This window comes from Augochlora pura, chromosome 1, assembly GCF_028453695.1.
Source record: "Augochlora pura isolate Apur16 chromosome 1, APUR_v2.2.1, whole genome shotgun sequence".
Taxonomy (NCBI): Eukaryota; Metazoa; Arthropoda; class Insecta; order Hymenoptera; family Halictidae; genus Augochlora; species Augochlora pura.
In genome coordinates, this window is record NC_135772.1 from 12,105,925 (window position 1) to 12,117,921 (window position 11,997).

Genomic DNA, 11,997 nt, shown 5'->3' on the forward strand with positions numbered 1-11,997 from the left:
CTTGAGATTCGTTTCTTCAGATACTCGGCATTACGTGGCGAAATAATCTGCGAGGAAGTTGAGAACTTTCTTTCCGGGTATTTATTAATTTTTCTTTTTCGTGTGCATTTTACTATATATTTTTATAGATCGCGAAATTCATTTACGTTCTACGGTAATATGAACAGAAAGAACGAAATCATACTTACGAGATCTCAAAAATCGACGAATAGAAAATTTCACTGGGAAATTACATCGTTTTTGCTACAAGTAATTAACGGTATCGCTGGAAAGTTAAAGAGAAAACGATCGGTATATGTTGCAAAACATCTGTACAAAATGTGTAAATTATTTAGACTGGATTGATGGAAAGAATATTTTAGAACCAATGGAATATGTTCACATTTACCCAACTAATAAGACATCTCTATCGACCAACTTTTATGAATTTTTGGTATTCAAGGCCATGTAATAAAGATCATCGTCTCATATCTCGTTGAAATTGCTTGCCTATCATAGTAGTATTTGTCCCTTAGTATTAAATATTTTTTCACTGAAAAATATTTTAATTATCATGTAAATATCATCATCGCTATTCAATGAAGTAAATATAATTTCTAGTCAATTTTTGAGATCTTGATTTTATATAATAGTTTACAAAATTTTGTATAAAAAAGATCCGCAGCACAATTTCTCACTGATGTAACGGTTTCAAATTTTGCATAGATTCGATTAAATCAGTTGGCTAAATTAAAGTCCACTAATGATCAGCAGTTATACGATGCCATCGAAATTCGTGTTACGTCTGGTTCTACATCGCACCAAAAAGAAAACAGCACTTCTAACGGTAAGTAAATGGGCGCAGTTTTTGCAGGATAATGCGACAGGTAGTGAAACCGCGGTAGAATGACTCCGCGCTCCTATTTCTACGGTGCCTCGCATCGCGACCCTTTACTTCCTTCAGGATCTAAATTGTCGGCGAAGTGGTTGGCTGCCATATTGAAAATTGCATTCATTTGACTGCGTCGCGTCAAAGAGAGCCCGTTAAAATCTGGGCCATTCGTCGTCATCGTTGCCATCGAAGGCAAAAGAGATGAAAGGGAAGTCGGAAATGAGAGCAGCAAGGGGAATAAGAATCGCCCACGGTTATCGAAGCACTACCACCGTCTGAACGACTCGTACTCGTTAATTTTCTGCGATATCGTTGCACTGTTCGATGAATTTTCTTTTTGCCTTTGCCGATCGTTAATGGAAATTCGAGCAAGACAACAATTACACTAGATACTTTGTGAATGGGCAGCCGTGGAACTGATTTCCCAAGCGGGAACCAGGGTAGATGAACTAATTTAATTATTGCTCTTGTTTGCGGTCTACTCGCCACGATAATTTCGTTGGACGGACGTTTTACGTTTCTTGAAAGTAGGTGGTATATAAAGAGGGTACGATGACCCTTCTTTATTGCTATCTAATGTTTTATACGAAATTATAATATGTCAGAAGTTGAATTTGGAGTCCTCTGTGTGGACTTAATATTATAATGTGGATATAATATTAATTACATGACCTAATACCAGGTAATTATTATAATTATTGCATACACGATTTTCCATACTTTGGTGTACAGTAATATTTAACAACGTCTTTTACAATTTATATTTTAATTTAAATTCACCGATACTTCTAATGAGCAGAATTATTACATTTCCATAACACGAACAATATGTAGATCTGCAATATCCTTTATATGTTAGGAATTTATCCGACGCATGGAGGTAGAATTATATTTTTTTATCATTTGAGCTGCGTGAACACTTTACATCAGATTTTAGAAGAAATTCATTTGGGTTCCGCTTTTTCACCTTTTTAGATAGTCATTTACCTTTGACTTTATCTGCACACGTGTTGAACTGGCGGGACAAATTGAAGGCTCCCTTAACGACATAGAACTTCAAAGCGCATCTGACAGCTGTCTCTCGTTCCGATGCTGAAACGGCTCGTTAGCAAAATTACAAAGAGTTTCACGCAAGTAGAGATATTTGCAAGGGAAATAAAGAAAACATTTTGCTAATCTCCACGAATCCCGTTCGCCGAATCATAGACAATATTAACGGAGGACAAAGTTACATGTTTAAGAAGTTATTTTCTAATAATGCCTCGCAGGGTGGTGGAACTATTTAATAAATCTCGCGTCGCTTGATGGACAAACGAACAATAATGAAGACAAAAGGAGAATGAATAATAATCGAATATTAATTAACCACGAAAATCGAACGGTTCAGTTGGCGAATTAAAGAATAAAAAAGACCGTTTTTTTATATTTTATTACCCTGAAATTTATTTCACATTTTTCCGTGCATAGAATATCAAATATTTATAAGTACGTGGCTTCGTGCTTATTGATTTACTGAATATTAAATGGTGAAAAATTGATATAAAAAAGATACAACTTTATTTCCATGTTTTGTAAATTCTGTTCCAACAGTGTTTTACGGAACAAAGAGTTAAATAAAATTGATATATTTTGCACATACTTTTTAATACTCTTTTAATCTCACAAATATAAAAAAGGAATTCAATAACTTAATACAACAACTTACCTGCAAAAGTAACACCAACGCTGATCAACAAATATTGTTTCAATACTTTTTAGCAATTTTATCTAAAATATCATTGATAGGTATCAGTTTGCATATTCCTACACACGAAATCCACTCCCACAAAATTACGGGAGACTCTCTGCAGATCCAGAATAGAAAAATCGCACTATAGTTATCGGAACACTTTCTTCCGATACGTTCTGTACGTTGATGGTCTCGAAGACTATCTCCTGCGTGGTAGTTCTAGATGCCTGTTCAATTTTCGTGAGTAAGACAAGATCGCATGACGTTATAGTAGGATCCACCCTCTTTTCTCATTTACTAGATACAGAGCATGAAGAGACGCCGAGGGTCGTCCCTGAGAGCGCCTTTCAAGACGTTTAATCAGAGTAGCCTAACGAAATTCATCCTTGAGCGCCTTAACTGTTCCACGGGCGGTTGCCGTAATCGCTGGCAGATGAAAGTAACGCAAAGTCCAAGGGACGCAAACAACCCCAATTTTTTACTTTCTCTTTCAGAAAAGTCGCCGAACCGACTGCTTACTTATAAAACGCGCGGACGAGAGGTTCTTCGACTATTCCCAAGAGCGACAACCATTTCAGATTTGCATGCTGATTGACAATCGTGAACTCTGGTTGCCTGCGGTGCGACGGACAGCCTCAGTTATCCGTCGATACGAGCCTGAAATGTAGGAGATCTGGCGGTTGATAGATAGAACCATCGATAAAAACGACAGGTACCAGAAGAGCCACGCAACCCTTTCCCTTTCTTCCTGTAATTCTATGAGATTCGAAGACGGATATATTATTGTTTTAGAAAAAGTTACGTAATCTTTGTATATATATATAACTTGACGGATTAAAACGGTTTGTGATTAAATAAACTTTATTCTATAATTATTGAAACTGTCAAGACACTCTTTGTAGGGGATACTCATTGTACAAGGTACAATTTATTAATTCGAACACATATTAACATAAAAGTTACAAACGATCTAAGTGATCTCGTAATTTTTAATTTACGTTTAGTAATAATCTTCAGGATAAATAATTCTGTATTTTTCATTCTTCGAAACCAACGAAACCATATTTTCTGAGCAACTAGGTAATGTTTAAAGGTTAAAGTTTCATCACAGAGTAACAGTATTTCATTTCGATTCAGAATTGAAGGAATATAAATATTGAAGTTACGTGTTAGACTCAATATTGATGATCAAAGGTTTAATCGAACTCGCTCAATCAATTATTACAATCCAGCCGCAGAACTTCGCTGACACTTTGTCCAAGTTCCCTCAACGCAATGTTCCGAGTAATCGTTTCCGAAGCAGAATCTCGATCATCATTCATGCCTCCGCCAGGAATAGATCCACTTAACCCTCTTTGTCTAAATCAGTGGTTCCGCTCGAAATGTAAAAAACATTTGCGTTTCTTTGAGACCGAGCTACCTATCGTAGGTCAAGTAAATCGAGCGTAACGTATCGCCCGGGCTTTTTACGTCGCCCGTTATCTGGCTCGCATTTGCCCCGTCGCGTCGGTGCTATCTCTTTTTTTTTTCGAGGGGGAGGAAAGCAGTCGTAAAGCAACCCCAATCGTACGAAATGAGCGGAACGTTTAAGATCAGGGGGGTCAGGACTTCTACAGTGTTACCTACCGGAGAGGTTCGTTGCGCTTCAAAAAGCTCTCACGAGCTTTAATCTTTTGGACGACACGCGATAGCCGGTGAACTTCATTATGGCGTTCTCGACTGGAGAAGTAATCACGGTTTCCAGAAGGCTGGCCTGTTATCGCATGATAAAGCGCGACCTTTTTATGAAACGTCTCGCACCCTCGTGAGCATTCTTGCTGAATTTTTGTCCATGATTAAGTGTCAACTTTCGTAAGAAGATACCAGTAAAAAATATTGACTTCTGCAGTTTCTTATAGTAGGTTTTCAAAATGTATTTTTGGAGTATATAATGATTTTTTAAAATTGTCGAAATTGTGCAGGAATATATGCTGTATGCTAATTGACAGCATGCTTACTAATCTTCATTTTTGAATTAATTTTTGTTCATTGATAAGTCCTAACTTCTTAAGTCTTAACCCACTAGGTTTGCTTGTTTCAGTAAACACTACATATTTCCAAATAAGTAAATGCAGATAAATTAACACTGACACTTCGCAAACTTGACGAGTTAATATGTATTAATGATGACTTAGCTATAGTTGCGCGGAGCTGTCGCGGTCGCCATAATCCGGTTAATGCGAATTGAGACTTATTGGACAATTTCTACAAAGTAACCCAGCATTATTTTCTGACAATTTCAAGACAATAAAACAGTATATACATATAATTAAAATAAGAAAGAAACTTCTTTCGTTTCCTTCTCCTAAGCTGTTTGGGAAATCTACTTCTGCAACGATTTGCACTTCAATCATGCTTGTAAACATGTTTTCTTAAAAATGTTACAGCGACGAATTGCAAGGAGGTTATTGTAACGCCTGAACAAGACGTATATCGGAACTTTTCATCGTGACGATTCGTCACCTCGATTCGTTGGCGAAGTAACGAGAGAAATTCCTCTTGAACGACAAATGCATAGAAAATTTTCCTAAGCGTCCCCTGAATATTCCATTATCGGCACGTAGGATTCGAAATATGTCGATCGTTGTATTCAAGTTGTACAAACCGGCACGGAGATTATCGATATTTCTCGTGATTCAAGATGCTACTCGGAAAGGCGGTAATGAGACATCAACGTCACAAACAGTTGCTGGTTTGCTGAAAGCTTTCTATAGCAAACATCGTAACCCAGTTTTTCGCAACAATGAAATTGACTAACGCGATGCAGTTTCTTTTATTCCGGAGTTGAATTTATAAGTAATGAAAAATAATTGTACCTCAAGGTTTTCTAACATCCCCAACTTCGAAAACTTAAAGCAGAGCTTTAAGAACTTACAAATAGTTATTAAATAGCTCAAAATCGCTTAGCAGAATATCAAAGACGAATCAAGCTGGATTGGCCAGTGGAATGGTACTAGCTGTCTTGGGAGCGAACGTGTGTACTTAAGTACACGGCCAGCTGGGTGACCATAAATCAATTCGCTTTCAAGTTATGGAGTGGATAGTATCCTGGGGTTAATTACAAGGCTGTTACGGTGAGCTCTGCTTACAGCAGTATATTTGCTAAGTAACAGGGCACTGTTATTAACAGAACAAGCATTAGCAAGAAAGGTGAGTGTGCCAACACGGCACTGTATTATCCGTCAGTGATAAAATCAATGTCGGAAGATTCGCTTACCTACCACGGAGAAGCAGGATCCCGCGAACACACTTACCTAGAATCGATACGAGTCAACGGAACTTTTTAATTTCTGTGCCAGTTATCCGGTTACTTACAAAACGATTATATTTCCCAAAAATCACTTGTGAAACATGTACAACAATATGTACACACGAAAGAAACTTTTGCAATTAGGACGAAACAATATCATACGATGGCAATCAATCGTTCACTAAATGTAACACGCTATCCCTGGTGATCCCAATTTCTCTTAACGTCGCACCCAGCTGATCCAGCCTTCTTGGCGAGTAACTGAAATGATCGGAAAAGTCAGCGATATATGGAAAGGTAGAAGTCGTCGACATCGATTTACCCGCTGAGAACAATCTTGTACCCTCGAGGAACTGTCCTCGCCATCGCTCTGTCCAGAAATTGGTAGAGTCGTGCTATCGGCTCGTCAGCAGAAACGTGCACCAGATAAACTGTACCACCATTCAGTGATCTAACTTTTAATCGAAGTTCGCCGGACTTTCCAGATGGTTCGTTTACCTGGTACAATATCGGTGGCTGGAAAACGTAACATCATTAATAGGGATTCCATCGATCAAAATGTTTTCATGGAATGCTCACTGCACTCTTTCGGACTGGTTCCGCGGACTTCGCAATACGAGGATTCCGCCTGCTCGCACTGTGCGCTTTGTGAGGGACCGACGGCTGTACACCGTCAACATTATTGAACCCAATGAACGGTCTAGTCTTCGTGAGTGGCTTTGAACTGACGGATATACGGGAGTTTGGCAAGCTAGATGACCTCGTCCTCTGCCGACCAGTGTGTTGGTTGTTCTCCAATCGACTGTGTACACAATTCGATTCGAGTTAATGAGACGGTATTCTGCACTTTGTGCGTTGTTGAAATACCTAGGCGATGCTTTGGACGAGGACCTGTCGCTGGAGGGATTGTAGCATCGACCGGAACTTGGAAATCTTAACACACCTTTTGTCTTCACGAACCTGTCGTGTACACTGGCATCGCAATCTACATGTTTGGTAGCCACGTCTCGCTAAAATTTACGTTTATTTCTCGCTTGAGATCAAAGGAACGGTGCAACAACGTTTAAATAATTGTTAGATGAAAAAAGAATACCTTCTCTTTTCGACTGCTCAAACCAAGCTCGGCGTTGATATGCGACTGTAAATGAGTGTCGGAGCAAACGTTATTATGCGACGCCAATATTTGAGAACGGAGGACGTACATCTCTGCAGGCGGACTTTCTATTGTCGGACTTTTCGATTTTCCAGATCTAAGAATGATAGAATAAATTAACATCTCTTGTGCGAATGTTAGATAATTCAGTTTTATTTTCCAGAAGGTAACTTTATCGTTCAAGCGATCGTGTATTATATCTCAATTCAGATTGAATTACACGATTGAAAAAGTGAGTCACGAATTATATCTTGATTTGAACCAGCAGTTTTATTCGATTTATCCACGAAGATGCGGATGTGTAGTATTCTTTAAATGTTTGTACCTGGCAGTTATGGGTGCCGCGGAATTATCAAAGCCAGGAATAGTGTCTTTTGAAGCTGCGTTACGACGAACAGACCTTAGTGAAGCTGTGCCTGGCCGCCGAGATGTACTCGGCGATATTGATACGTTATCAGCCTGAGGTTGCTTTCCCAGCCGATAACCCTGGCCGGGGAACTCGCCAGAGGCACCCAGATACATTTGTTTTCTCCTATCCTCTACCTAATCATTATTAAACTATGAGATCATTGAACACATATAGTATCAAGATTGATAATGTGAAATTCTATATTTCAGAAACTAATAAAGAGTAGAAGAATTTGATGTTTTATAATGAAACCTACTTATGCAGAGCATTTCAAATTTAAAAATTTAAATAAAGTGAAAATGAACAATTTGAGAAATGTATCAAATATGGAATACTAAAAAAATTGGATGCTCGACCTATGCTTAATTGTGACATGATTATGTATTGTACTTCAAGAATACGAATACACATAATCAGCTTAAGAGTTTAATATATCTTTATCAAGATTTTACGATGCTCAATACTACGTGCTCTTCCACACATTTCACAATCTATTCTTAAAAATCGATGTTCGCATGAAGATTAGTAGTCTGACATTATCTTTAAATTGATGACAGATGATGGATTATGGATTACCTTGAAAGGTACACCGTTCGGATAGGCCTTTTGTAATTCTGAGGGGAAGTATCCTTCCAAAATATCCCGCAAGAAGGACACAGTTGTAGGATCATTGTAGAGTCGTAGTAAGCCATCTTGCACAATCATTCCATTTTTGTAGAATTTCAAGGACATGCAAGAAGGCATCTTCGAATAATTAAAAACGTTCGATTAATCTCTTTTGATTGAGCAGCGGAAATAAATAATCTCTAACTGGCTGTCAACGGATCGCCATGTAATATGAACATCTTAAGAAAAACGGATACTAAAAAAATCTGGACCCAATAATCCGGATCTAGTAGACTGTCGTAAATTTTCCATGATCATAACAAGTATTCGTCATTATTCGCGTAGAAGCAGTGGGAGCGATTAACATCAGTCTTTTTACGTTTAATTAGTATGCATTGAGGTCGAAAGAACGGCGTCGAAAATTGACACCATGTTACACTAGCATGAGTATTAATGAAACGTATCCCACAATTGACGCCGCATGGAATTAAGCAGGAAGAATACCTGCGAACATGCTACAGCAGTTGTATTATAGTAATCAATCATTGGAAACAACATCAATAACGAACGACCCAAGTCATGTACAGGAAAAAGAAAAAATATCATTTTTTCAGAGATAAATCATCTTTGTTTTAGTGTAACTCTTTAGAAATGTCTCTATAGAATCTAAAGACAGTTGGAAAAAGAATAGAAATTTCCTCATTGGCAAGACAAAAGCAGAAATAGTAAAGTGTAGTGCAGTTATATGATTTACTTTGAACATGGCGCCCCTTCCTTTCTCGTTATGCTGCACATGAACTTCGCCCTTTCCCGCGGCTAAGTTTAGCTGATCGATGTTCGCAATTATTTGCTCATAACAAGTCTCGATGTAATTACTAAAAGACATCGGCAACTGATAATTAATTCGATTGGCAGCCGGTCTGTTGGAATAGTAACGTAATACGCAATTTACTTGGTGGCCGCTTCAGGGTTCGTCGGGTTCTTCGTATCGCCGACCCAGATCAGACCATAATCGGCCAAGAACTTCTGCAAAACGAGGACAAGGTAATGTCGCGTGACAAGAAGATAGGAAGGACCGAATAGTAATCCGTCTAAACATTTCGTTTCCACACATATGCTACAAATACTTCAAGGTGGGAAACGTTCAACCTCCATCTCACGGATTCTCTGCTCGAGCATCACGCATCGTCGGTAAAGCTGCTCCGAGTTATCTTTTTGTATGCGCCGTTGCTGTTGCTCCTTTTTCCGCAGAGTCTCCTGCTCCTTGGACTTAGCTTCCCAATCCTTCATCTGCGCTCGTCCGCAAAAGAAATATTATCAGGACAAAAGTAGTTCGGGAAGAACAATTCCCGTTCGAAAACGATGGCAAACCTTTCGTTTCAGTTTAATCACTTCTTGATCCTTCGACTGTAATAGGACTTCCTTTTTCTTCAGGTCGCTCTGCACCATCTGCATCTGAGACTCTACTAGGTATAGCTGTTTCGTCAACGCGCCGATTAGCTCACTCTCTGCGACAGGCGGTTTTCGTGGTTAGTCGAAGCAAAATAAAAATCGTAATTGCGCGCTTCGCCGTGACGTAACTAGTTCTCAGATTTGCGGATCTGCCAATGTCGAATCAATATCGCATACCTGACCACCGATTGGAATAGAGTTTCTGCGATAAACGACACGCAACCGACGCGCGCGATTAATTAAAGGAGGGCGTTCGAACGAAGATAAAGATGGACAACAGACGTTATCGTGAATTGATGTAACTATAGAAGACGTTTAAGGACATAAAGGTATAACTTCTAATCAGGTTTGTGACTGAAATCTTTCCTTTGTAGCACTGCGACGGCAATGTTGGCATGTCTCGCCAGCGCATCAGAACAGATTGCTATCGAATTTGAACATTTCGTGATTTTTATTTCAATCAAGCAGACATGCTTTTAAACTTTTCAAATATTCTAGACATGTGTGGTAACGGTGAGAGAGGAAGTTCGACAGGTTCAGTACCTGTTTGTGCAAACTCTTTTCTTACATTAATGAACTTAATTTGTCACTGAAATTATGACCAATATTCCTTGGCAGCCTATACATGAGAATAATTAGTGAAGATTAATTAAATATGATACATATCCTAATCATACCTTCCTCAATGACTGAATTGTCTGGCACGAAGGTGGTCGACGGCTTAGTATTACAATGATTCCATGCTTTTCTACCGCTGCAGAACGTGGTGCTCGAAGTCTAAAGAAAAATGCTGCGAAAATGCTCCTTCGTATTATGGTAATGAAAGAATAACATTTTCCTGGCTCACGAGTATAACGAAGGAAATGGCTTATCGTGTAATTACAGTCTTATCAATCCTCCTGGTAGGGCGATTGACGTCTTGCCTAAGTTCAGCGCCTGACGTGCTCTCTAATGTCACATTTCTTATTTGTTCAAGGTCATCTTCATCATCTACTACATACGTCGACGTCGAAGAAATTCGCCTTAATCTGCCAATGAAGAAGACACGCGAAGCTCTGTTAACCTCTTTGTTATAGCTTCACATTTTCTCAGCAATTCGTATGACACCAGCGAGTATGCCGTTGGATTATCGTGCATTCAATCGATTTGGTAAAGCGTGTGCAGAAATTTAGGGTACTTGTGTTTGCTGACGGGACTCGGATGGACGCCTGAAGGACACTTTGCAAGTTTCTTTCGTGGGTGCCCGGAATTGATCGTCTGATTCATTGTAAGCACGTTGTCGTTGGACACGTGTTTTCACGACAGCTACATTGAAAATTTTTTCGAAACTTTCCGAACTTCGGTTACCGACGTTGCATTTGAAAAAATCTAGGTAAGGGCGGGATCGGACATGAACACCGCGATTTATGGCGATACACGGCCGAAGGAACAATCGGTGTGAAGTCGACGTCGATTGCGGTGTGTCTGTTTCGCAAGTCGCAGGGAATCTCTATGTCAGAATTTTTGCAATACTGGGTAACCTCGATGAAAGAATTTTATTTAACAGAGGGTATGTATATACAATGTTCTTCGTAGTACGAGATTCGAGAAATGTCATGCGTTGGAAATATTCGTCGGCTTATCTGTTTAAATTGACAATTCTCGGCAAACCGACCTGGTAATGCCTTCAATAAAAATAAAACGTTTCGAATCAGTGAAAGTCGAGACCTTCGTAATGACAAGTTGGATTTAACCTACTTACAATTAGAATGGATGTGCGAATAAATAATGCATATGTCAAAAGAATTCTTATGGCGCGCCCATCAAGCATGTATTATTCAAAGTTGCACAAACTAAAATAAAAATGTAGAAAAAAATCTGTTAATCACATAAATAAGAGAACCTTTAGACGAATAAATTTTAAGTGTTTCACGAAATTAGTTGCTCGTACTAAAATTTCGGAATGGCTCCAATATGAAGTTTTGAATAAAATTACATGAAATGTTTCGAATTGCTCTTTTATTTTCGCTATAATCAACCTTATAGCGTGAATCAGTGTAAGAATAAAACTGTCGCGAGTTGCTCTCGAGAGTATTTCTTATAGTTTCTATCAGTCATATTCAAATGGAAGTAATTCGCGATAATATATTTCTGAAATGGATTCAAGCCTTAAATGTCAAAAGTTTTACACTTAGATGGATATACACCATCGTATGCGACTTGTTTTTCTAATTAAAATAATACGAACAGCGATATAATCATAATTTCTTGCGTAACAAACGATTAAAGTTACACATATCAATTTATTTTCAAAATATCGTGTTTCATGTTTTTTATAGCACCAGGAATAGTATTACAATTGTGCATATTAGTTAACACGAAAGGAAAACAGAGAACTACCAAGAAATTTGACTTTTCCTAGAACCACGGGGTGACACGTGGGTGTAAAGATTAAATGCACAGGACACACATAGGCGACGCGCGACGCAACCAGCGGTGTGATCGATCG

The 11,997-nt window shown here is 38.7% G+C and overlaps 1 protein-coding gene across 1 annotated transcript; it reads right to left on the reverse strand.

The window, feature by feature from the left end:
• Positions 1–5,684: 5,684 nt before the first annotated feature.
• LOC144472449 (uncharacterized) lies at positions 5,685–10,788 on the reverse strand. The gene is made up of 14 exons (XM_078185558.1): positions 10,687–10,788; positions 10,393–10,537; positions 10,187–10,286; positions 9,429–9,565; positions 9,207–9,347; positions 9,010–9,083; positions 8,812–8,932; positions 8,028–8,195; positions 7,368–7,585; positions 6,983–7,139; positions 6,757–6,899; positions 6,469–6,691; positions 6,212–6,405; positions 5,685–6,150 (listed from the first exon to the last, which is right to left on the reverse strand). Exons 1-14 carry the CDS (start codon positions 10,773–10,775, stop codon positions 6,060–6,062), a joined length of 2,001 nt encoding a protein of 666 aa, XP_078041684.1. The 5' UTR covers positions 10,776–10,788; the 3' UTR covers positions 5,685–6,059.
• Between the last annotated feature and the right edge of the window lie 1,209 nt (positions 10,789–11,997).

Excerpts from the sequence above, each read along its gene's own strand:
- LOC144472449 (XM_078185558.1), bottom strand. The coding sequence starts at position 10,775 with ATGAATCAGACGATCAATTCCGGGCACCCACGAAAGAAACTTGCAAAG. Across the intron at positions 10,538-10,686 it reads AGTCCCGTCAGCAAACACAA|ATTAAGGCGAATTTCTTCGA; the intron begins GTACCCTAAATT and ends CTTCATTGGCAG. Across the intron at positions 9,348-9,428 it reads TGATTAAACTGAAACGAAAG|ATGAAGGATTGGGAAGCTAA; the intron begins GTTTGCCATCGT and ends GGACGAGCGCAG.